Below are 27,988 nucleotides of genomic sequence, written 5' to 3'. Positions count from 1 at the left end.
TTGGTCTAACAAACCAGAAGGCAGAGAATTGAAAAGGAAAGTCCATGATGAAACTTTTTGGAGAAAGGCAGCAGAGATTGTGAAGCTTGCTGAGCCACTAGTTAAGGTGTTGCGGTTGGTGGATGGGGAAAGGTTGGCTATGGGCTTCATTTATGAGGCTATGGATCAAGCAAAGGAGCAAATAAAGACATCATACAAGGATAGAGTGGAAAAGTATGGGCCCATTTGGGCAATCATTGATGAAAGATGGAACAATCAACTCCATCGCCCTATACATGCAGCTGGGTATTTTTTGAACCCACGGTATCATTATAAAGCTAAGGAGTCAGGAGCTTTGAGGGGGGAGGTCAGAGATGGACTGGTTGATTGCATTGAGCGCATGGTCCCATCGGAGTCTGATCAGCTGCTGATACATCAGCAGGTCACATCCTTCAGCAATGCAACATGTACCTTTGGGAAGAACCTAGCAAAGATTGCAAGAGAAGCAGATGAGCCAGGTAAACAAAAATTTCAATTTTCAATTTCTTAATGGTTTTACTTTTTTTATTAAAGTTTGTTAAATCATTTATAATTTGAAAGTTAGATATAATTTGTAATTTTGTTGAGCTTCAGCCTTCATCTAACTCATAATTCATTACACTCCTATGTTTTTTGCAGCACAATGGTGGGAGGCCTTTGGTGGCCAGTGCCCTGAATTGCAAAGGTTTGCAATTCGTATTTTGAGTCAAACTTGCAGTGCATCTGGGTGTGAGCGCAATTGGTCTGTCTTTGAGAGGATTCACACAAAGAAGAGAAACCGTTTGGAGCAAAAACGGTTGAATGATCTAGTTTTTGTCCAATACAACCTTCGGCTCAGACGGAACCAATTGCTGAACAAAAGACCTGATTCAGATCCCATTGTGTTGGAAGACATTGATCCAACATCAGATTGGGTAGTGGAGAGTCGTCTACCAGAGTTTGATCCTGATGAGGATCTTGATGTTGGAGATCCACTGCAGCATGTTCAGTTGAATGCAGATCCCAATCCACCAGCCTCAGTCTCACAACCAGCTAGTAGGGCTCCAGTTGTAGGTGCTTCGCCTTCCTCTGCTCAGCCACGACAGAAGCGCAGCCGCATTTGTACTCTATCTCAGCTTGCATCTGCTGCACAGCCTAGTGGTACTGGCACCACTTCTACAGTTGTAGTTGGAGACGATGATGACGACGAGGAGCCATGGGGCCCCTTGTCTGACTCCGATGATGATGATCCAGAGATTGGTCGAGATGATCTTGGCTCCTCTGGCAGTAGCTACTAGCCTCCTTGGTTATTTGTATTTTGTTTTGACTCTTGAGTCTTTGATCATGTATGACAGACTACAGTTGACTATGTATTTACTATTGCCATTGGGTACCACCGTACCATTTTGATATAATGGATTGGTTCATGAGCCTACTTTGATCATATGTTGTCTTCCATGTATATTATAATGTTGTGTGTTTGGAAACTTGAATGAAAATCTTTAAAATTATGTTTAAAATATTTAAAATAATGTTTTTTTATAAAAAAAATAAATATTTAATGTATTTTTTACAACGACTGAGTCATTGAAATCGAGCCGGCCGAGTCATTACCGAGTCGGAGTCCGAGTCGGAGTCGATCCTCGGCCGAGTCCGAGTCCGAGTCCGAGTTGTAAAACATTGTGTGGAATGCAATTATCTTGATAGATTTTAAGGTAAATGCTTGTTTAGATGTAGCCTATCTCTCAACTATTTTGAAACAAGTATCTAGTGTGAGTTCTGGAGGGATACCAAAAAAAAGACAATTGAGGATGTATTAACCATACCTCCTCTGAAATATTCAACCACCCGATGCCTCCAGTGCTGCAGATACTATGGCTTTGACAATCGCAAGGTCACCGCGTTAACCATGAGAGGGTCTATGTTCCTAAATTTTGGCGAGAAAGAGGGGATTTTAAAAAAATCTTTTAACCAAGCTTATGTTTGGAGGTAAATTAATTAAAAATTCAAATTATTATTACGGATGCCTAAATGAGATGCATGTGAACATTAGTATTTTCAAAGAAAATGTAATGAGAAAAATCTTCAAGTAGATGTCACCAATATCTTTCAATGGAAATAAAATGTGGAACAATTAACTTAGTGTAAAATCAAAAGTGCAAGATGTGTTGCATGCAATGAAGTAAATTTCCTCAAAATTGAATAACACAAGAAAATGTTTCAAGAAATAACCATCGTTAACCAAAGTGCCATATGAATATGAATGATTGAAGCAATACTCATGAACTTGTAAAACAAAGTGAAATACTTTAAATTTGCCAAAATAAAATACTTGCTTGCTCAAATAAAACTTGCATGTACTGTGAGTGAATTACATAAGTAAATGGAAATGGCAAAAATGTAAAACAACATCAAGCATGTGCTAGAATGAGAAGAATAGAAATGCTATGTTAATCATGCATGAAATGATATTAGTAAGTGCAGAAAATTAGAGCAACTATTTAAGAGATTAGTCAATCCACAAACCAAGTTTCTCCCTCTAAATGGAGAGAAGAGATACGATGAGAAAATTCCCAAGCTCCCACAGAAGAGATCAACATTTTTATTAGATTAGTTACAAGGGGATGAGAGTCTGTAAAGGCCTCAAGCAAGCTCAAAGAAGTCTTTACAATGAAAACTTTTGACCATAGACTTTCTTTGATGAACAATTGACAATTTGACACAAATGAAGCCCAGGAAAGGCCTTTGAAATTTGAAAATTAAGAGGCTTGCTTTGCATACGAAAGTCAGATTTTGAAAAGAAGAGGAATTAGCATAAGACGAGAGAGGCTAAGCCTCCTTAAAGCCCATGACCTAGAGAGATGTTCCCCCTCAAAGAGAACTCGGCCTAGCCAAAGAGGAGTCCCAAAGAGCTTATGACCTTGTTGGAAAGCTGCCCCAAAGAATGCAAGAGTGTTAATTTTAGGTATGTTCTATGCTAGAGCAATTTATTTCAATTTCCACAGTTAGCAATCACATCAGCATTAAAGTAAACTGCAGATAGAACATAAATATAAATCGCAGAAGACAAGCCAAGACAAGAGGACACAAGATGTGGTGCTAGCCAGGGATAAACCCCAATGTGGGGAAACCCTTGATCAATTCTTCTTTTATGTTCTTCAAAGTTCAGTAGAGAGAGAGAGATAGTACATTTACAATAGAAGTCAATATTTTGACTTTCGATATCGCATGAGATCAGTTGAAGACATATTACTTCAACTGATTCTCTAAGGTGACTCCTTCACCTATCATAGTGCTGCCTATCGTCCATTTGCTGCACATAACCGTGTGACACCATGTTGTACTGTCACGTGTTGAACCTTGATGACTGAGCTGCTCCTGCTCTCATCATCATGCTGCTCCTTATTATGCTACATCTTCATCATTATGGTCTCATTCATCATCATGCTGCCCATGTCCATGATCTCATTCTGCCCATGTCCATGATCTCATTCATCATCATGCTGCCCATGTCCATGATCTCATTCTGCCCATGTCCATGATCTCATTCATCATTATGCTGCCCATGTCCATGATCATCATGCATCATTATGCTACTCATGCATCCTCATGCTGTCTTATCCATCACAATGCAGTCTCATTACGCTGAGATTATCTAACATGAGATTCAGACCATATCTATGCTTCCATTAAGTGTATAGCATCGAGACACATATGCCGAGACTATTAAATATGAGGTCCGAATATTCTTCGTTGTAATACCGAGATCATTTTTGTTGCATGACTGTCTTACTATTCTATCTCCATCCGAAAGACTGCTCTTATTCATGCGAGATTAACCCAATACTGGAATGCCGAGATTATCTATACGCTTCAGTTATCCGAGTGTGACTGCACCTAATACTTCATTCCGGATACCCTCATATCTCGCTGTAGCTTCAAGCTTTGACTGCGGCTCTTGACTGCGGTCAGCGTGTCAAGATATCACATGAACAACGTTCATAGCTGGCTGTAGCTTCAAGCTTTGACTGCAGCTCTTGATTGCGGTTATGACTGTGTATATGCATATGAATAGCGTGTCAAGATATCACATGAACAACGTATAAAATGTCACCATGACTGCGTGTGCAATCAGCTACCTTTTATGACTGCGTTATAGGAGCCTCCTTGACTGTGTGGATTAGGGCCTGCGTATAAGGCCTTTTGAACAGCGTAGATCATCCTCATATGCCTGCGAATATGTCTCCATTTACAGAGGATAGGGTTAGGGCATCATCTGTAGCTAGGGCTCCTTCTAGGTCAGCTTATTCTTTAGTTCTCTCTTTCTCCAAAAACCTAAGACGTGGAGAGGAGATTACCTCAAGAATACATATCTAAAATGACTTCAAGTCCTCACCAATTTATACTAAAACGTGGATGATGAATAGACACATCTATTGGGCTTCTGAGCCTACTCAAGTTGCTGGGCGACTTGACAATTTAATTTATAACATAAATAAATTCATAACTTAATAAATACTTATCGGAATCGGATGATCTTTAGATCAATCCTACAGCTGCCATAAATAAGATGACCCACATGGAGTTTGGCCCTAGTTGCCAATTTAACAAAAAGGTCCTGCAAAAGATATGTTAGTAGTTTTGGAAGGACCCACCTTCAAACTTGCTACCAAATTGGATTTGTATTCGTGCTCAAAAGGTTGCAAAACAAATATGAAAATTAGTGGAGAGAGCATGTAAGAAGAGAAACAATAATTCACAACTAATATACAAGAGTTAGTCTAAAATAGTGCTCTAAGTAGCGCATAAAAAATTAAAATCATTGAAAGCTCTAAATTTTGATCAAGAGAAATATGAAATTTGAATTTTATCTCCTCTTTGATTTTTGTTGGATGAAGTCCTTGGAACCAAAATTGATGGGTCCTTCAATTCTTGAATTTGAGAGCGAGTTGATCTATTTGAGATTTTTCCCACACCCAAATAATCCTTCACAAAATTTCAAAAGAGTTTTCTACACACTTGGAAAAGGATATTAACTTTCATAAAGGAATTAGGGAAATGCAATGGGCGATAGAACTAGAGATTCCTTCTAAAATCACCTAGTACTTTTCACTCCTAGAATATTTTTCTAAATAAAAAATCCATACAAGATAGCTTGCACATATTAATCCTCAATGAATGGAAAAATCATGCTAATATATTCCAAATTGCATAAAAATTGAAGCACATAAATTAGAAAAATATCACCTCAAGAAGAAGGAGAACACCATCAAAGATACCCAATTTTTTTTGTATTATTATCAAAGTAAGTATACAATCCAACAGTCTCCTCAAGCCCAATAGCTCATATCAAGAATACATAATGAGAGCGCAAAGGGTTGAAAAGTGTAACTAGGTTTTGTCTTCATAATGACGTGTAATTGTGATTTTATGTAACTGATGAAAAAAGAAATAAAATTATTATTGTAATGCTTGTCTCATGGGTTTCATGAGCAAGGAATTTTATTTTTAGTGATGACTCCCATTGTGAGCCTTTAGGATTTGTCATCTAGTCATAAAAGTCAATTTGAGTCTATGTCATATATGAAGGACCCTTCTTGGGCATGTTACATTTTGTATGAGTCATTAGATAAGTATAAATAGCCCTCCAAGACAAGCACAAGCATCTCCCTTCAAGTCGACTTCAAAAGGATTAATAATATCTCTCTAAAGGACACGTCGGCTCATCTCCGAGGCATGTCGGCTTAATATAGGCTTCAACAACTATAAATAGGGCAGTTCGGATTTCATTTGAACACAAAATTTGAGAGAAGTATTTCAGTAATGGTCTGCGGCTAGGAGTGCGAAGATCCTAGAAGAGAAACACTATAATCAACGAGAAGCTCAAGAAGGAAGCCTCCTCACCAGCGAAGAAGGGAAGATATCCGAACTATTCTAGATCTGTTTTAGGGCCGTCTCTTGTCACTTGTACGAGGAAAAGAAGGCAGGATTTGTTGCAGAAGAAGCCGAGAAGAGTTCTGGAAGGGTCGAGGTTAGTAGCGTCACTTGGGACGCCAAATCAAGGGAAGATTCATTATATACATCAAGCTGAAGTGTGTAAGGAAGTATCTCTCCAAGCAAAGTGATAACAATGTACATCATACATTACAAGTGCTGCAACTAGGGCTACTGAAGGTAGCAAATCTAATCTAAGAAGTCGAGATCTGAAAGATGGCAGAGAAGGAAGGAGAAGCAAAATGTTTGACCATTGAAGAAAGGAGTTAAACTAAGAGGTCTTGTTGCTTGCTCTTGGAGTAGCAAAAATGTCTAGGGTCTTGGTCTTGGTATTCGTTAATTGGAATATCTATAAGAAGAAGAATTTGTTCGGGTTTTCGTCTCAAGGAGAGGTTTTGGCCCTGACTGATAATCTATATTCTGTGTCTCTTGTCCCTTTATGGTTTATGCATTGGTAGCTATTTGATGAGAAAGAACACTAATAATCTAAGTAAAAGAAGATCCTAATCTAAGAAAATGAAAAAACATTCACAAGTAGTTATCTAAAGAAGAGAAATGACCTAATATTGATGCCCTAGATTTCTCAACACAAAGCTCACTTAAATAAGAGTGTGGGAGCCAATTGTTGAAATTTGATGACTAAAAAAAGATTCCTGCAATCCCAACCCAGTTTTAATTTCCCCTTATCATTCCCATTCAGTTAAATGCCCTTTCCCATAAACATACATTCTACATATAGAATTCTGGAAATAAAATTTTTAGATTAAAACACATGGGACTGTTAACACATGCTGAAAATAAATATGGACATAACCAGACCAATAACACACATAAAAATACACAGATTTTTGGTCAACTTAGACCCAGGCAAAAACCCATTCAATCTTCTTCGGAAAAAACCTCTTAGAGAGCTCTTCAAATTTATTTATCTTTCAAGTTTAGGAAAAATACATTTGCAGACAAAACAAAACAGCAAAATACAACTTATCTCTTCATCCCAAAACTCCTTGAAAACCGTGCCCACTTTGCCTCTATTTTCGTGCCCACTTGAAGCTGAAAATATGTACTGTATGGATACGACTGTACTGTACAAACTCTGTACGGACTGTACGGATTTTTGTACTGCTGTATAGACTGTACAGGTTTTTTCTTTCAAAAACTTCTCTCGAATGACATGTAGCTCACAACATTCAATGTTGTTCGTATTGTACCTTCTGATGTCTTCTATGCCTTGATTTCCATGCCCAACTTTGCCCAGAAATCACACCTTAATCTTGCTGCAACAAATTTCTCCTTCAAAACTTTTCTCCAACTCTCAGCCTCCTTTCTCCAATCTGCTCATGAAGAATGAATGCAATCTCTCTTTTCATTCCCCCCTTTTGTTTTCCTAAATGACTTTTGGGTAGCTCTAAGATCTAGTGGCTCAGATTCATTTAGATCAAGGGATGAGAATAAATGTGCATTTAATTCTCACTTTCTATTTTTTAACTGACCCATTAAATAAAGTACCCACATTGTACTTTATGTTTAAAGTCACTTTTCACTTTATAATTTAACATTGACTTTACTACTTATAAAGTCACTTTCACTTTATAAAGTCATACTTGGGAAAATAATTATTTTGGACACTTTTCCCTAGGTAGAGATTAACCCATGGGAAACTACTTGTCCAAGGTGCATTAAAAATCAACACCAATCCCAAAGCAAAATGGTGAGAATCCTAAGGCAAATGGGTGATAATCCTAATGCAAAGCAATGCAATTCAGATTTCCCAAGTGGCAAGTCGATTTCCTGTAGAGAGGCCCACACAATCCTTGAGGAAGAGAACTTGTTGTGGTGGAAGGGACATGTGTATGTGACAGTGGAGTGGTAAGAGACCACTCTCCACTCATCTCTTGTGGAACTCCAAGTCAAAGCCCACCAATTGGTGAGTCATCTCCTTAACTCGAGCTATCCTCCTAAAAAAATGCGATTTGCCTTGTGGAACTCGTGGTCCCCTCCAAGAAAATTCGATTTCCCTTTTTTGTCACATGTTTCTCCTTGATTTTTGGTCCACATCACTTTCTAACTTGACTTTAACTCCTTGATGATATTCCACCTCATTTCCACATCATTTAGCATGTGGATATCTATTTTCTCCAATTTATTTAATTGTTGGCTCAATTTATTGTTACATTTTCCACAAAACTTAGGAAAAGCGGGTTTTGAGGGTCTAGAACTTATATTTTACCCTTCAAATTGTGTTCTAGTAGAAATATGAGGGTGAGAGGTGTAATTTTGAATACACATGCCCCATACAACTTCTCTTGACATCACTTATTACATTTTACAATCAGAATTTATTGAAGTTTCTATCCTGCGGGAAATTTTAAAAATTAGAAAATTGACCCCTGGACTTAATCAAATTCTGTGAAATTTAACGAGTGATCTAGTATGGTAATATACAATGACTCTTGACACTAGAACTCACGCAAGGCCTTGCCATTAGACTGCATTTCGGCTTTGGAGTTATGCTTGGAGGAAAAAGCTCAATTAATTACTAAGTGCTCGAAAGTACCTAATATTTAACCAGGTAAAAAACCGCACAGAATAAACTCACTCGATGAAAATGTCCCAAGTTACCTAGGCTTGTTACATGACTCAATTCATCACACTAGCATCACTTTATATCATCCTCGTAGGGCTTGCAAAATTTGAGTACAATATAGAAGAAGATGAGAAGAAGAAGTTAGAGTTAGAAAACTTTGATGATAAATGAACTCTAATGGTACATGAAGCCTCTGACATATATTCGGGCATGGCGTCTTCAAATTTTTTTAGGGTGAATTCAAATGTGAGACTAGTGCTTTATGGAGTCAAATTCTTGCTTATTATTTATTAGAGACCAAGTAATTGGATGGACAATTGCTGCTTAGATACTTCACTAACCTATATGCTATGCAAATCCCAAGACCTAGGTGTGATGCAAGAATCTTGGTTACTTTGAGTTATATGCCTCTTCTAAGTAAGACCATTCTCTTAACTGTTTTAGAATTAGTCTTTAGAGTATGTTGTGGAATGGAAGCCAACAAGAAGCAGGCAAATGCTTGATTAACGATACCTCCCCTTATGTTGCAACGACCAAATGCCTCTGACGCTGCAGAGACTATGGCTCTGACGATTGCAAGGTGATCATATTAATCACTAGAAAGGTGTTGAATCCCTCAGGCTAAAGTGAGAAAGGGTGGCCTTAGAAGTCTATCGGCCAAGCTTATGCTAGGAGGTAAATTATTAGTGCAACTAGACATAGAATACTTCTGCAAGGTGGATGAGTGATTCTTAGCTTAAGATTGTTTAATGTTTAAGTACTTAGGTTATTATTAGCTTCTATGACAAGTGTACTTAAGGATAAATGGAAAGACAATCTTATCACCAAGAATGTGCCAATTATCAAGTGCCAATGTTAAATAATAGATAATAGCAAGTTTAGAATACTTATCCAATGATGACAATTATTTTGCGACAATTTAAAATCTTTAAGATATTTAAACAAACTAAATGCCAATGATGATCTTATGCCAATATTAAGAGATGCTTAGGGTGATTTACAAAAATATGCTAATGCTCAAGATAGACAATAAAATTATCAAGGCCTCTTAAGATATAATGGCAAAACAAGATTATGTGCTTAACAATTATCCAATGATTCCTTTAGCAACGTTCCTTAGACAATTAGATGCTCAACACAATAATACCAATTAGATGCCAAGATACTTAAGAAAGAGAAGGAGATACTTCAATACCAATCAATGCCCAAAGTAATTTGAACCATCCAACGAGATTAGAGCTTAGATATGCAAGTGCTTATGAGTGATTTTAGTGCTAAGTTAATGATCTTAAAGCTACCACAAGACAAGTAAATGTTAGATTCCAATAGCATAAATCTTCTACACAATGAACTAATGAAAATCACTTATGTAACTTACAATTCACTGCTAAGATGGATTTAGTACAGCAACAAGTAAGGCACTCTAGATCCAAGAAATGACGAGTATGTAAGAACCAAATATGAGCAATGAAACACCTAATGACTTGCCAAGTGAATATATGAGATAACCAACGTTCTTATGATGTATTATTTAGTGTTATATCGGATCTAAAAGCACTTATGAGTCATGACAACAACAAGAAGAGTATGAAAATAGTGAGTTACCAATGCTATTATTTGTGCTCCAAAATACCAAACAATTTCTAGATGCCAAAACAAGTTTGCCAAATCGAAATTTTGAGTTAACAAGCACCCTTTGTGATGTAGCTTCAGATTATATCAGATCTGATCAGACTTTTATGCAGAGATATCAGTCATGAAATCAGTTAGATTTATGCCCAAGAAACAATGCCCAATTCACCAAATGACTAGTAAATTTATACCATGAATTTCTTAGTGCATTGAGGGAATTTATATGTGAATTTTAGAGTACGTAGATTTAAATTTAATGACTGTTATGAATGTATTCAGAGAGTTGTAGCGAACAGTGAGAAAATGAGGGTTTAGAGATCAAACCCTAGGCCCAAGGCCTTGAAGATTGCTTGCTGAAGTTACCAAAATTTTTCTAATGGATGGGCCACTTGAAAACACAAGATTTTTGCCAATTTCTCCTGCAAAACCCACCAATATTTAGTCCATAAATCCAAGTGACCAACCAGGGATGGAGGAGAGGCAAACTAGGGCCAAGAAAGGCTAACTATAAGCCCCAGAGGGCTAGTGTTGAGGAGGAGGGACGCAAGGCTTCGTTATGGAGAAAGAGGCCCCTTTAGGGCTGCAACTTAGGGTATAGGGAAGGTCGAGAGGCCTAGGGCCCACGACAAGGGGAGGAGAAGAGGATGAGAGGGTTGGAAGAGGCAACAACAGGCTGGACGGAGGAAGCTGAGGCTAGGAGAGGGGAGACAAAGGGATAAGGAGGTAGGGGAAGGAGGAAATGAGAGGGCCGAGGGTAGGGAGAGGAAGAAGAAGGCCTTTTTAGCCTGTGTCCAGACCTTAGAGGAGGATGGAGGGAAGGCCGAAGCCCTAGGGGCTCACGGCCAGGGAAAAAATGGCCTTTAAGGCCCACGATTCAGAGGAAAAGGGTAGGTCGAGGCCTATGACTAGCCCTAGAAGTCAAGAAAGAGTTGACGTAGAGGCTAGAAGGTTGACGCAGGGGGCTAAGGAGAAGGGTGTTGGGTCTAGGAGCCCTAAAAATATCTGAAACCCTTGCTCTAAAAATTTATTTTGCTTAAGATCTTCAATTTCAGCAAAAATATTCAGTAGCTGGTCCTGCAAAAAATTGTAGAAGCTAGATCTTACCCTCAAGGGCCTAAATGTAGCTCTAATCCAACAATTTTCCTTTGATCTCACTTGCAAAAATAAATTTTACAGTAACCCAAAACCCCAATATATAAAAAAATTCAAAAATGTCGAAACCCCAGCTGCAAAAAAGGTTAGAAAATAAAATAATTTACAAAATGATTATACAAAATATATTTATAAAATATACAAGTGTTCAATGGTTAGAGAAATTTTGAGAAATAAATTTTTGTAGATTTTGATGATGATTAGATGTATTTCGAAAGATAAATGCCAAACCACACCCTTAGGAAGTTAGAAATCCATAAAAAATATTCAGGATCCAAACATAGTCAGCATATGCCCACAGTTTGTGAACTTGGAGCCCAAGGGTTGGGGAACCTGCAAACACTATACAATTTCTCAAGAATAAACCGTTAAAACAACAATGAATCGAATCACCTAAGATAGGCCAGAAACTTATCAATAGAATGTTCCTATCATTTATAGTGAATTAACAATTTAATAAAAATTGTAAGCACAATATAGGAATGCCCATACCCAAGGCACACCACAAATCAGTAGATCAAAGACACCATGAACTGCACCCAAAAGTCTTTTATTATGATTATTCAAAATGTTCCTAGCGGGACAATAGCTTTACATAAGCTTTACAAAGTTACATTAGCCAAACATCAAATGGCTTGAGACACAAATGACCTATAATTTATAGATAAATCCTCCAAGTGGAAAATAACGGCTAGTTGGCTTGATCCCCATCAAAATAATCTTGGTCGTTGATAAATCTTTGATGATCTTTTAATCTTTGTCGTCAAAATTTTTATTTTTGAGGAATTTTCGAATTACTCATTAAACCCATTTTTTATTAGCTCAAAAATAATTATTTTGAGCTAATTTCCTCAAAAACTCGATTTTGACTTGATCTCAAAAAATTAATTTCTTTAGGACCCATGAATTTTTCCACTTGGATCACTTAATTTCTTTAGCATTTTAATTTTTTGACTCTAATTAATTAGTTTTTTGACTTAGGATTAATTTTATTTTTGCCAGAAAAATAAATTGACACTTGAGGGGATTAATTATTTTTCCAACCTCAAGTATTTTAGCCATGGTGTCTAAGTATGAGGGACCATGTAGTAAAATATTTTTTACATAAGATTTTACAAAATTCAACCCTCAAAGGGGGATACCCCTTCGTTATAGACCCTCAAATAAATTACCTAATTCTGCGATGCAATATGATTTAGTAGACTACGTGACTTGTAATAAATAATTTAGCCAATTAGTTTAAATTATTCCCAAATCACTTTTACAAAAGACTCGACTAAACACTAGGACTCACCTAATACTTTGATGATAAATTCCACCCTAGCTCTCGGGTGAGGTTGGAGGGGAAAACTCTGCCGATCATCCGTGTTTAGAAACATAAATAAATTAATGAGACAAGAAACCTCCTAGTATGAAATTCGTTGCCAAAATAATAGGCTTACCTAGGTTGTTACATACATACATGGTCTTACTAGCATTATTTACATTACAAATTTTGCAGAATGGGTTTACAATGACTCAAAAACTGATGGCAGATGATCCTTGATCCTTTGAAAAATTTGGTACAACTGCTTCCTTGGGACTTTATGTGACAAATATGCCATCAAGGGGAGTTTTGTACTCCATCAATTAACTAGTCACTCCAATCATGCCAGATTGTTAAACTACTGTATGCAATCTCCAAGGTGAATAGCTCTTGTGAGGGCAGGGGCAGAGAGATAGCAAGTCAACAACTATGGAATTCAACTCTCCTACTCATGACACCTCAACACCTATGCATAGGTGGTTGACAAAATCACAAAGTAAGTGTTGAGGAAAGTTTGCACAATAAAATAATAACCCCCTCAATACACGATAACACTCCATCAGATAATCCTGAACCTGTATGCCATGTGTGAAGGTAACCCATTGAACTATCAGAATCACTGAAATCTGTGCATTCAGATGACAAGAGATGGTAAAGGGCCAAAATGCTCCATATGCAACCAGCCTAAGCAGGGTCTGCAAACTGGGCAATAATCCTCATGATACTTGAGGGTAAGAGGTTAATCAGGAAATTATTTAGCTAATTGATCCTAAACACATTATCTATTTTAGGTCTTACTTCACATCAGTGGTCTTCTAGAAATACTATAGTAAAACATGGCAAGGATCTATAATGTTAATGTTATGGCCTTAACTTACAAATGATGTGCTTATAAGAAAAATAGGCAATTTACATACGATTCTAATTTAAAAAACGAAGTTATTGTGTCAAGGGACACGACAATAATGGTCAATAAAAATTGCTTGCTAGCAAAAACATTACTGAGTATATAGGTGAGGAACAATTAGAATGATTGCCTGTGAATTGTCTTAGAAGCATATAACAAATATGCTTAAAACCATGGTAGATTTTTATATAGTGGTGAATGCAGGGAGAGTTTGGCAGAGAGGGCCACTAATAGCGGAATCCTAGGCAGAAAGTCATGTGCATTTTTGGCTCTTTTTCCCTGGATAGATTCCAGGGTAACTTAGTAATGAGTGTCATCCTTATTTATTGCAGTAGGATCCTAGTGCTACTCTCAGCAGGTGGATAAATCCTCTTGACATATGCTCGCGCTACAACAAGAGTCACTATGCATTTCATAGTATGGTAAGCCTAATCTAAAATAAATTAGGTGATTTACTTTGATATATTTTTCTGGCAGAGCAATGAATGTTATAGAAGAAACCCATTTAATACCTAGTTGTGGTATTTATGATGTCTTTGTGGATCCCAACTCAGAAATTTGCTTTAATCTAGGCCATCCAAGGTGTTGAGGAATGTAACTAGGTTCGGTCTTCATAAATGTATTTAAGTCACAACATAATGTAGTTGCCAAAAGAAAGAAAATGAAATTTTGTTATTATTAAAATTGACTTATTAAAGCATGAGCTTCATGCTTGGGTCAATTGTTTTTAGGTCAAAGCCTCCATTGAAGGCTTCTAGGGGTTATGTCAAGTGTCTTTGTCTATGTCATAATGTAAAGAACCCTTACTGGGAAATATTTGTCAAGAAATAAATTTATTTTCTATTAAAATAAGTCTTCTAGGCCTCCTCCACCAAGTTGGCCTAAATCTGGGCAGCAGAATCACTATATAAATGCAGCAATTCGACCTCATTTGTCACTCATACGCAACAAGTTCGATCTGCAACTTCTGGGCCCAGAAAAAGTGCGAAATTCAAGGAAGAAGAGGAAGAAGGATAGCAAAGAAGGACTCTTTCAAGCATAAAAGTTGCAATTTTCTCACTTTCCCACACGTGTGAAGCTGTTGGAAGGGGGCTGAAATTCTGCAGTTACTGGGAGGCCGAAATTCTGTTGCTAGGGGTCGAAATTCTGCATCTGGGAAGTTGAAGTGCTGGATTGTTGCTGGGCTGAAGCTGTTGGATAAGAAGAGACTACTACATCATCTTGGAAGGCTGACTTGGTGGAGGAGGAAGGTCTCTTGGTCTAGGGTCTTGGTCCATCTCAATTTGAATTACTGAAGGAAGAGTTCTTGACTGGGTTTTCCCCTATATAGGGGTTTTAGCCCTGGCTGTCCGCCTACATCTGGTGTCCCTGATCTTCATATTTTGCTTTTGATAATTGCTTGATGAAACAAAGATAAAAGAAGAACATAAGAAAGTTAATAAGAACATAAAAATATCACAAGTAATTATCAACATAAGAAAATCTTTCTGCCTTTTTGATTTTCTAACATAAGGTATGGTATTTACTGAACAATGCTGAATGGAAGAACATTAAGTAGCCTATATTGAGGAAATTAAGGCCACAAGACAAGTTGGAGCTACCAAATAGTTTGCTTTCTTCCTAATATTGTCGAAAAAAAATAAATCCTTGAAAGAAACATAACATAGTTCATATGAAGTTTGGACTTCTACACAATGTGACACCTTTTTTATGGCTGCAGATAAAACTTTAATGTTTATAGTGAGATTTGAAAAAGTTGATATGAACCTCTGCTCAACGTGGCACATTTTTTACAGCTGTGCATAAAGCTTTATGGTGGGATTTGAACAATGAAGCCTTCACAACAGCTAATAGACTGATTCGTATGATGCCAAATGGACCCAAAATTACTTGGAAAAAACAATGTATGCTCATATTACAGTTGTCAACTGTTGCATAGGGTGACACTACAGGCAAACAATTTGGACCAGCTATTTCTGTATAAGCATGCAAAATAGTTTAAGTCAAATCAATTCAAGCTGATTGGCTGTTTTTGATGCTAAACGATTTAATAACAAGCACACAAATAGTGTCGAATCTTTTTGAGTTAAATTTGAATTCTTTTATGAGACTTGTGATTGACAAAGTCTGATAATATCATACTGCTGATATGTGGATTTGCCTGTTTGGGGTAATATGCATTTTACTGCGTAGGTTGTTAAAAGCTTGGTGTTGCCTACTTTGTCCTTTTGTTTGAAAATATCGCGTTTGTCATTAGAGAGGGAAAGAAAGATATTCAGTGTAAGGAGCTACTATGGGAATTTTTTTCTTGCATCCCATTAGTGTCTGATTACAGATTTTTATGAAATGTGTCTGTATTATTTATGAAAAGTGCAGTGTTGCAGCTTTATGTCTTTACAGATTGGGATTCAAGTAGCAGATGACACAATCACCTTTAAACAACTTATTTCTCAATTATCTAAATAATGTAGTATTATTCCATTAGATCTTTATAAGTTGCGTTCCAATGATATATGATGATATCTTGGACTTGTGAGCTGTTTTGCTGTCAGTAGATACAATATATTCACCTGTAATACATTTTTTCTCTATCTTTCAAATTTTAAATTGTTCTTAAAAATCTTATAGCAAAGGACTCAAACTTAGATTTCTCGTTGTGTTTTTCAGGTATTCAGGGAGAGGCCTTTATCTTGATCCCCCTACAGTATTCTATAACATGGAGAAGTGGAATCTTCATGTACCTGATGCTTTAGCATATGCAGAGTTGAAAAATTCTGGTGCAGGTATGGAAGATGAATTTAGAATGAATTGTTTAAGGTGTTTTCATGCCTCTATCTCTCTAGAATAAGAAATTCTACTTTCTTTGATTTATTGGCTCACTAAAATATTCTTCTTTTGAAATGTGCTAATACAAATCAGAGGAGTGGTGTTATGAAGCTATCTTCTCAACAAAGCGAGATGACACATGCCTAGCTATATTGTATCGTGATTATATATCACAACAACTATCACAGTTTTCAACATCCTATCCGTCTGTTCATATTGCAGCCCTAATTACAGAACCAGGTAATTTTTTGGCTATATTTTCATGCCAGATCTCCAACTTGAAGTCCTTTATACTATCCAACTCATAATATGCATAGGGTTAAAACTTAATTTATTACTAATATTCTAGTCTCCGTCTTGAAATTCTTATTTGCTTAAATGCAAAGAAAAAGCAAACTATCAGGGCCTCACCACCCAGTAAAAGAAACGATTGCATAAAAATTTGGCTTTATGTCATGAGCTGGTGTTTTTCAAGATCATCGTCAGTTAATTAATTACTCCTAGAAGTATTTTCCCAGGACGCAATTTTCACAACTCTATGACATTCTGGAGTGTTGCGAATGTAGATTTTTGCTGGGGGCACATATACATGTAAATTAGGTTGCATGAAATTTGGAAATGTTGACAAGTTTCCGAAATGTGAATGCATGGAAATGTGACCCTCCAAAATGGGTATGTGGTGGAAACACATTACATAAAAATCACAAAAAATATAGAGATATAATCTCTCTTTAAATAACACATTACCTTGCAACAAAACAAGCATGAAAATAAGAATTATACACACAAAGGATGCATAAATGATGTTTATAGACGTTGTGGGCAAGCTAGGCATTTCCCGTAACTTAGCACCTAAATGAACATGGAGGTGGAGAGGAAATAAACTATGAATGTGAGACTTCTTTGTCACACCCTGCATCAGTCTTACGTTATATATTTACTGCACCATATATGGTTATGGTGGTTTAATGTCCTAAATCCTAACCTCAACGATTAATGCTTCATTTTTTACGTGTCACTAATATAAAATTGGCACATTATTATTTTTTCAGGTAAGATTTCCCCGGGGAAATCTCTCAGGCACTTCCCCTCATTGCGAGGATGGTACTCAGGGTAAATGCTAAATTCTTCAGGGCACAATGCCAGGTCTACAACTCATGAATATATCATATATAGATCATCAAAAGTTGGGTCAGTAAGAGCAAACTTGAAAAATAATATTTTTTAAATTTCCACCCACACTTAGTACAAAAGTGTTTATAATAAACGGAAGATAGTTTGGCAAAAAATTGACTTCAAAATTTGATGATGTGAAGACTGCATATGGGTACATCTCTATCCACCAAGGCATCTGTGTAATCAGTCTCAGTGCTTGGTGGTTCTGTAGGACGTTAATGTGGTTACATGTTGGGTCTTGTAAAAAACATCCACTGCTTCACCAGGACCCATTGTTGGTGATATATCACACTCATGTTGATGGTGGAATTCCTAAGACAACGATTACTATTGAGCATCCCCTCTGTTTGGAGACTTCCCTGACAGACTTTCTTTCAACTATAGACATCAATAACATCAACGATGCCTTGTCCTTATCTATATATATATATATATATCCCTTTTCCTCCCATGTTTCTCAAACTATTAATGGAACTCGAACATACTAGCCCATAAAATAACAATTTTCAGGGTTCAATCTTCAATAATGTACACTAGAATGTACCTACAAATTTGCACAAATATGCTTTCTGTTGGACAGGTTGTGGTTGCCGTTTCTTATTTTTCACACATGCAGAAATCCTCCGTTAGATTCTACATGTGAACTATTGGAGAACACAATTGGGGCTCTATTTGGAAAACTCTATTTCTGGAGATTTCCTGTCAGATACTGGGAATCTATTTACAACTGGGAACATTTCTTGTGGGACAGCTTGTGAGCAAGCTTTGTGGTATTATGCTAGGAGTGCAAAGTCTGTCTGGTTTGCAGACTGTCTATTCATCCAAAATAATTCTGACCAATATGTGCAATATTCATCATTTTCTCTTTTAAATGCCATGTTGTTGCTGATCAGAAATATAAAATTTTCCTTGTACAAAAAGAAAAGATCAACCTGGTCTTCTGTAGCGCTGCTTCTCCATTCATGCCATAGATGAATTCATCGTTCTGTGAGTGTCTTATCTTTTTCACTGCAACCTTGTCTGCAAAGATACAGACTTTGTATCTGTTTGCATGTAGGCAATTAGTAAATTTCTGCAAAAGGATTTCTGCAAGCTGCTGTCAAAACTTATTCTGGCATCTCCGTGCATTGTGCATGTTAACAAAACTCTCTGCAATGTAATATCTGCAGATATTTCTTCATGGCCTCTGTAAATAATGTCTACGACTCCCATCTGCCTTCTTCTGCGAACATCCTGATCAGTCTGGACTGGCACACCCATATCAGGCTATTGCCATGTCTAGCGATTAAGGCTTCTCACCTTTCCTGTAATGATCTGCATACAACACTTTATAAGTTCTGTTGTATGGCATCACAATGTTTCTATTAGTTCTGCATTGTGAGACATGGTGTTTTGCGCTAGCTTGTGATTTATGCAACATGATTTTGTACTCCAGGTTATGGTTGAATTCTAGAATTGCTTTACATCTGGTATATGCTTATTGAGAGCTCTTCATTTATCTCCGTGAGATTTTGTTTGGGTACCCATGTCTGCACAAATCTGTATGCACACCATCTATCATGATGGCTCTTCTGTATATTGAAAAGGGTCTCACACCACTTTTGGGCAGTCGTTTGAGTGGCACAGGGTGAGAACCAGGAATGGGCATAGTTGAATCCTGTGTAGTCATAAGCAGGAACTTTTAAAAAGCTGACTCTGTGTGTGGCACTGTTTATCTGTGGTGCAAATTTCTTTTTGGGTCGAGAAACTGTCTATCATATCTTCCACTCTTGATTCCCTAGCATTCAAAATTGTCTGCATTGCACACTTCTTGTGCTCCTTGATCCACTATTGATTCCATTGATAAATTTGGAAGGATTTAAACTTTAAAATTTAAATGATTTTCTGTTTAGGTGAAGGCATCTTGAGATATCAACTGTTTCTTTTAAATAATCTTAAAACTAGAATGGGGCTGTCTGTCCTTTATTTAAACATTAAAAGCTTTGATCCAAACTTAACAGGATGATATTATTTGTTGATCAGAAGCAGTGGATGGATGATTCTTCCACAGCATGGGTAGATGAATAGGGAGCAGAGCCTGATTCTTTCGAGGACCAAAATAGGTGAGCTGTTTTGGAGGACTTGTTACCACCCAAACCCTCACTTCTTATGATAAAGTTCTAAATAAAGAAAGAAAGAAAGAAAGATTTATTAATATCCTCTGGTGACCACAAAATTAGGTCAATGGGACAAAAGATACATCTGGTGTAAATACAAGACGTGGGAGTGCAAATGCAACTCCATTGTGACTCCAAAGCTAATAAGACTAAGATATGACTAAAATAGGGCTAGCATGAAATAAAGTATAAATAGAGAATGTATAAACTTTGAAGTCATATGAGATGACCAAATATGAAAAATGCGATGTATGTTTGCTGTGCAACTCCACAGAAGGGAGGGGGGAGCTGAAGATGAAGCCAATGGGAGTGACTTCTCCTGAATTTGATGGTCGATGGTGAGGGAGGCGAGCAAGGCAATCTCTCCCTGTCCGGGTCCTCCAGAACCGTCAGGGAATCCAACTGCGTGATCCTAGGGGGAGTAGATGAGCGAGTGCTACTCCTAACATTTGAGGCCGAAAGGAAGAAGCTGCTAATCATTCTTTGTCTATTGTGCTGTGTCTGGGAGGAGGTCTGGCGGGCGGGAGGTGCCCTGTGCTGTCTCTGCCTCGAGCCATTCCCTCTGACTCTCTAAGGGTAGGTCAACTGAAGCATGGTATGACATCTGCGGGCCGGTCTCAAATCTACTTTTCTATCTCAGACTTTGGGGGTTGCGGAAAACCTCGAGGTCTCACCATTATCCCACCTATTGCAAATTGAGACCTTGCCTGCCGCTTGTTTTTTTGACAAGACGAAACACCATGGAAGAAACAGGGAATAGTTCTAGAAACCTCAGGGTGAGTCGATGTGTGCAAGAGTTGAGATTTGTATGTAAATATCTCCCTGATAAAAAGGGCTAGGCATCTTTGGTCCTGGTACTAGAAAAAAGTAGAGAGGGAGCCCTTGAAGTCCGTGTAGAGACAATGGAAACGTCCTTTGATCTCACAGTAAATAGGGAACCCGAAGATGAGGTGCCACTCAGTCTCTGGTTCTAGAAGATGGCACACCTGGCAAATTCTGTCTGACTGGGGAATATGATGGTAAATTTGAACCAAAGTTGCACGAAGTAGGGATGCTTTTGGAAGCAAGGCGCGAAAGCATCATTTCCCAAAAATCTAGGAAGTGAAGCGTCTCAGAAGTGTCTACTATATATATATTTTATATTTTGTTGCATTTATATTAAAAAAGAACATCCCAAATACCAAATTAGTTGTAGAAGACATGAAAACATGCATATTTTAACATAAATCAAGATAGATATGGCATCCATGATTCCATTGTACATCAATGATTAATTGTTCGAGCATCAACCATCTAGATTCTAGCAATTACAAACATACACCAAATTTTTAAGCATATCATGAAACATAAAACATTTAGAAGATAAAATCATCAAACATTCAAGTAACTTATTTGACAAGTGAGCAACTGTCAACATGAGTCATGTCCAAAATTCAAATAATAATGTTTACAAAATAGGCCACATGGCCACCACCAAGACTCAAGTAGACAGTTAACTAGGAAGAGTAAGACAAAAAAGTTCAAATTCACAACAAGACTACACATCTAATCTATGAAAAAAGTAGTAAATTGTGAATATATCTACTAATCTCTCCTCCTTCCACCACGAATAGGACGTGAGCCTCCACATGGTGGCAATGAAGAAGATGGCGACTCTGGAAGTTGTGGCAGTGGAACTGACGAAGATGAAGCCCTTGCTGTTGGTGTTGAAGCATGGAAGTTGGGAAGCAAGGGGCCAGATGGGGGTGGCATCTCAACTTGATCATCATCATCCTGGATAAGAGCATCCTCCAATTGCTCTAATCACAACACTCCATCCTCCAAATTGGGCTCCGCTAGATTTCTGTCCCAAAACTTAAGGTTTTTATTAGTCCTTGCATCATCACAGTAATGGGACAACAATCAAAAGTTGTAGTGAACATAAACCAAGCTCTCTGCCCGGTCTAAACTCAACCTGTTCCTTTTAACACTGTGGATTGAATAAGAGCTCCAACACCTCTCTGCAAAAGAAGTGTTACCACCTATGATAGCACCCACAATGCTGAAAATTATAGAAGTGGAGTAGCACCTCCATGCATGTTCCACCACTGAAGAGAAGAAAAGTTATCTAGATCTCTAATCGCATGCATGCTTCCAAATGGACTAGTGCTAAGCGTATAGTTGCTCAAATGTTTTCGTAGCATGGCAGACTCCTCATTAGGGACTAATTTATCCAATGCTTTCATATAACCTTCTAGAACCTCTGGATCTAGGTGTATTTTATCTTGCTCCCCCCTAGGCGTTGGTGTTGAAAGCCATGATGGATGATAGTATTTAGGTGAGAACATATGCTAAGGCATGCAATGTAACATTTAGCACATCCCATCATTTTTCCACCTCTGCACGAATATAATTATACAAGGTGATATCTCTAGGCTCATTAATGTCTTTAATCTGCCCCAACATGTTATCCATTTGCTCATACATCTCCCCAATTATTGGCCAATCTGAATCTACAAACTTGATCATGTAATAAACTGGTTTGGTGAATTGCAAAACATATTTAATCTGTGAACAAAAGTAACTGTTAAGAATAGTGTCCTTGGCTACATTAGCACCATCTCTATCATTGTTAATTTCCTCCTATGATTTAGAGGTAACCATATTAGTTAAAGCTTGTCTCACCTTCACTATCCACCTAAAGGTGAGGTAATCGCTTGCAAATCTTGTTTCTGCAAGTTTAAGCAACTACAACTTGGAGTTAGTGCCATAAAAGTAGTTTACCCTTGTATGCCCTTGTGAAAATTTCTAACCCGAAATCTACTGCAGTAACTGATTTATTTCACCTACTTATTTCTCACAATAAGTTATTTACGAAATCCCTTTAGTAACTTGGAGTAAGTGCCATAAAAGTAGTTTACCCTTGTGAAAATTTCTAACTTGAAATCTACTGCAGTAGTTGATTTATTTCACCTACTTATTTCTCACAATAAGTTATTTACGAAATCCCTTTAGTAAACATCAAAATAAATTCTACTGCAGTTATCACATAATTACATAGAGAAAATAACAAGCACAAGAACAAATCACATCAACACAGTTGTTTTTGGACAATTGTCCCCGGAAAAACCCAATGTGGGAAAACTGATGCAGCAGATGAGGGTTTTATTAATTTTCAGCAACAATCGCTTTACAAGAAATGATTTTACAGAGAAACTGATACACTAATGAGAGAAAAGACCTAAGGCAAGGTTCATTCCTTTCCTGGAATCTTTCTGACACTCTGGAGACCCTTCTCCTACTTTTGCGTCACTCTGTGTGGTTCTGCGTCCCTCTGCGTCAGCCTACATGAGGACTGCATCTTCCCTCTAAGCTGTCTCTTAATACCCCTGCATCACCTCCTCCTTAGTGACCGACTTCTGTAGATGCCCTCCTCTTCATCCACCCTGCAACTCTCCCTCTAAAATCGATAGAATCGATTTTCCTTGGGATACCAAGTATCTGCTGGTGTGTCTCCAAATGACTCTTAAGTCTTATCTTATACTTTTCCTGTTGATGAATCAACAACCGAGATTAAGTCTTTAATCAACGACTAAGATTAAAATAGACTTGATCCTCGTCTCTTAGAAGCTTCTCACCCATATCTTTATTAATACCCATTAATATTTTTATTTTCCTAAGTTTAGACTTAAGAACCCATTAAAAATACTAATTATTTTAATAACTCCTCATCCGGGTGGAATTTCTCCAAACGATTTATGAGTCTTGGAGATCTCATATGTTCTAGCCCCTCCACAAAATTTTGGAGCTAGAGGACATCTAATGCTACCCAAAATCAAGAATTCAGAGGTCGCCATATTAGTTAAAGCTTGTCGCACCTTCACTAGCCACCCAAAGGTGAGGTAATTGCTTGCAAATCTTGTTTTTGCAAGTTTAAGCAACTGCAACTTGGAGTAAGTGCCATAAAAGTAGTTTACCCTTGTATGCCCTGTGATAAATTTAATGAGTTGCTTCCCTCTCTTGTAAAGCTCATTAATCCATCCACATTCTTTATGCTTCACAATATCATGCATCAAAAGGTTCAATGTGTGCACCAAACACCTGGACCAAAAGATGTGTGGATGAGTACGCTCAATAATTTTTCCTGCTGCCTTACAATTTGCTGCATTATCAGTGATCACTTGAACCACATTATTAGGACCAACATCTTTGATTGATTGCAATAGGAGATCTGCAATGTTTTGGGAAGTTGCACTGATGGAGGAGGAGTCATGACATGTAATAAACACTGCACCACTAGCAGAAACACCAAGAACATTTATCAAATGTTGGTTTCTAACATTTGTCCACCCATCTGATATAATGGATACCCCACAATCCACCCACTCATTTGTAAAATGTGTCAAAGCTCTTTGAACCTTTTCTTTTTCTCTTTCTAATAACACTGTTCTAGCTTTCTCATAGTTGGGGCTCTTGTATCCTTTTGGGGCTTCATTGATGGCCTTAACCATATCATGCCAATGGGGAGAATGAAGCACAATTAATGGTACACTACAAGCACAAAGAAACCAGAGTATCTTTCTATCCACATCATCGCTCACAATAATATTAAGGAAATCCCTTATTGTTCTTCTACTTTCAGAGGTTGCAAAAGTACTAAGAGGAGATGAGCTACCAAATCTAGAGGTTGCACTTGATTTAGAATGAGTTTTTGTTTCTTGTATTTCTGTTGTGCAACCTCATCTATTTGGATGTAGTTTCTTCTTTGTTCGACTGGAAACCTTGGGCAAATTTCTATGCCCACGATACCCTTTTTATCATCACTGTCCAACACCCCACAAAGATGCCTCCTCACACGGGTATATGAACCATTATATGGTTTTCCTCCTTGACAACCATGAGGGCACAAAAACTTGTAGCTTCCACCACCTTTTCCCCCTTCAAGTTTGGTCATAAAATTCCACAAGGGTGTCAATGCAACTTTCCCCTTTAGCATTTCAGTGTTCTCTTCATCCTCTTCCTCTTCAAACCCTTCCTCCTCATCATACATTGGGTCACTCATATGGGAACCACTATCCTCTTGTTCTTCTTCTCTTCTATTCCTACTCCCCATTGACATCATGGAGTGCTCCTAGGCTCTAGCTCCTCCTCCTTCACTCCTCCAAGCTCTCCTCAAACCTCTCTTCTCCAAGCTCTCTTCTCCTCTCTTCTCCATGTGAAAATTCCTAAACTCAAAATCCCTACTGCAGCAAATTGATGTTACTTCTCCTACTTGTTAATCCATACAAGTTATTTACTGTGTTCTACGGTAAATATCGAAGTAAATACAACTGTAACATTCACTATTTTAAAAATAACACGCTGAAACAAGAAACTGAACAAGAAAGAGATACAACACACATCTACACAGTTATTTTTGGACAAATGTCCCCGGAAAAACCCAATGTGGGAAAACCTTTACATCAGCTCTGAGGTTTTTATTATTATGCAGTAGTAATTTCTGAATACGACTTCTGGATGTCTTCTCGACAATCCAGTTACAGAGAATATCACTAACAGAGAGATCTGTAAGATTACCTCACACTATCACTGGAAATCCTGGGTGATCCAACCCTTGAACGACTGCCCCTGGCTACCTCTACGCTGCCTCTGTGTCAGCCGAGTGTCAAACCTTCTGGGGATAGCGTCACTCCTCTAGCTAATCGATTTGCTACCCAGGAACTTCGATTTCTACCTCCCGGTCTCACAACCCAGCTCCCAGCTTCTGCAATCGATTCCTTCAACAAATTTTCGGACTTCCTCTTGGCTTCTGCACTGACTTTGCGTGGCCTTGCGTCAACCCCTTTGGCTCTGTGCTGCCACTGCTAGATCTCCCTGTGCCTTCTCTGTTGAGGATTCTTCGACCGAGAAAGATTTCCCTTCGGATACTATCCTTGCCCCTCACTACAAAAGCTCACTTCGAATTTCTCTCCGGCAGCTGCTCTGCTTCAGAAATTCAATCTTTTGAACTCTTTCTGTGTATCTTTCCAAATGACCCTCAAGCCTCCTTAAATAATCACCTCGTTGACATTTAATGACCGAGATTAGAAGCTAGTAAATGGCTAAGATCATTTCTGCTTGATCCTCGCTTTCTTCTAGAAGTTACACCCACAGTTAGATTAATGCCCATTAATTGTTTTATTTTCCTAAGTTTAGACTTAGGGTCCCATTAAAATTAATTAAGTATTTTAATAAAACTGTTTCTGGGTAGAATTTCCCAAAACACTTTCTCGGTTCTTTGGAATACATTTGCCCAAGCTTCCTAGCGAAATTTGAGACTTAGAGCACATCTGATGCTACTAGAAATCAACACTCCAAGCGTTCCAAAATTACAAGAGTGAGGAAATGATTTTTATCCCCATCTATCATTCCGTTAACTCAACCTAAACCAACCCCCAACTCAAGTTAGACAGGAAAAAAAAGTTTTGGGTCGGCCGTGTTGAACTGCCCGTCGGGCATCAAATCTGCTTGGAATCCGTATGGATATGTGCCTGATTTGTCGTGGATCCGAGGTGGATTCACGGTTCGGAAATCCGGAACCGCATATCAGGCTGGCACGGTTCCGAAATTCCGGGAACTGTGTTTTCCGGTCCTATCCACAGTTCCAGATTTCCAAACCGTGGATCGGTGGCGGATCCCCCACGGATCCACGCGGGACGTGGATCCTGGTTTAGATCTAGGTGGGATGTGGGGGCATTTCCTGTAACACTGGTCTCAACTCTAAGGTGATGCAAGCCAACACGAAGTTGCTCGAGGGGTATCCTGAGAGAGTGCATCCAATGTCGGCACAGGTAGGTAGGCTATATGATAAGGCCATCCTGCAACTGTAAGAAATGCTGCAAATAGAAAGACATCTTCGGTCCAACGTGCATAGGAGGTGAAATACATGTGACCTCAGTGTATAGCCGATAAATATCCTCTTTGATAGACTGGTTCAACACTTATTTAGTCGGCAGAAGATGACGACGCATCAAGGGAGAATTTGAATGAGGGAAGGCGCTCTTGGGAAATGGCCACAGACTGGAGGAGTCGAGATGCCTCCGAGAACCACCCACATGCACGACCTATAGACTGATCTGAAGCGAGGGCCTCTGAGGAGAAAAGTGCTAGGTAGTGGTGCACTCTCTCCCCGTTGCTGAGTCCTAGAGAGATCTAACTCTGTGGAGGAAAGAGACTAGTCGAAAGATGAGTTCGAGGCAGAATGGATGGGCACTGAACTCTTCCTAGATAATAGGCTATGGAACATATGTTTTCATATTACGATGTGTCTGAGAAGCAATGTTTGGACTCTCTCCATTTGAGCCCAATCTGTCTATACCAAGCTTGGCCTCGAGACCTCAGAGCCACAAAGGACCATAGGTCGAATAATCGCGTCCATGAAGTGGAGTTTGGATGAGATGTCTTGAAACTGACTTTGAAAGCACTGTCTCTTGATAAGGGCAAGGGAGCCATACCCTTTGTTGAGTCGGGTCTGGAGGGCTTGCCTCATTCTAAAACGAGGCCTTGTGAACTGCACTCCCAAGTAAATGTAAGATGTGGTGATCTCAATCTCTTCTCCCCAAAAATAAAAATGCAAGTCTATAAGGGATCTCTTTGATGCATTGAAAATAACAACCTTGGTTTTACCAAGGTTGACCTTCCACTGTCGAAGGTCATAGATATCGGCTAGGGCATCTAGTTGTCTCTACAGACCCTCGGGGGTAGAGGCCAATAAAACCAAGTCATTAGCAAAAAGGCGTAGAGAAATCAACACTTGATGGAGAAGGCAACTGTCCCCCTCCTGAGTGTGCTCCTGGAGGAAAGACTCCAACTCATTGATATAAATCCCAAAAAGGGTAGGCGAGAGAGGGAAACCTTGCTTAACACCAATGGTACTTTGAATGAAATTTGACAGGCCATGAGCCATCTTTAGGCGTCTAATAACAGACTCATACAATCTCATGATGGCTGCTAAGAGAGTCTCGGAAATCCCAATGTCATTGAGTCTCTAAAAAAGCGGATGCCTAGGTATTGTGTCAAATGCTTTTCGGAAGTCAACAAAGCAGTTGTAAACTCTCGAAGAACAATTACGGGCCTCCTCGATGGTGGCTTAGAGTGTAATATGTGGTCAACCATCTGGTGATTTGGACGGAAACCTGCTTGCCCCCGGGCTCTGATATTTCTTTGCTCTAGTTTTGCAGAAAGCCACTGATGTAGGATTGTGATGTAAAGTTTAGAGAATGTGTGACCTACCATAA

At 38.4% G+C, this 27,988-nt stretch overlaps 1 protein-coding gene across 1 annotated transcript in view; it reads left to right on the top strand.

Annotated features, from left to right (window-relative positions):
• Nucleotides 1–27,988, top strand: part of BIO1 (adenosylmethionine-8-amino-7-oxononanoate transaminase) — a 312,590-nt gene that overhangs the window by 208,679 nt on the left and 75,923 nt on the right. The window contains exons 8-9 of the mRNA XM_089373845.1: nucleotides 16,243–16,358; nucleotides 16,495–16,641. Coding sequence (XP_089229971.1) covers nucleotides 16,243–16,358; nucleotides 16,495–16,641 — 263 coding nt within the window. The remainder of the gene's footprint in view (nucleotides 1–16,242; nucleotides 16,359–16,494; nucleotides 16,642–27,988) is intronic.

Source organism: Pinus tabuliformis, chromosome 8 (assembly GCF_031772625.1).
Source record: "Pinus tabuliformis cultivar Carrire ecotype Pingquan chromosome 8, CPIR1, whole genome shotgun sequence".
NCBI lineage: Eukaryota > Viridiplantae > Streptophyta > Pinopsida > Pinales > Pinaceae > Pinus > Pinus tabuliformis.
This window is presented reverse-complemented; position numbering and strand designations above follow the sequence as displayed.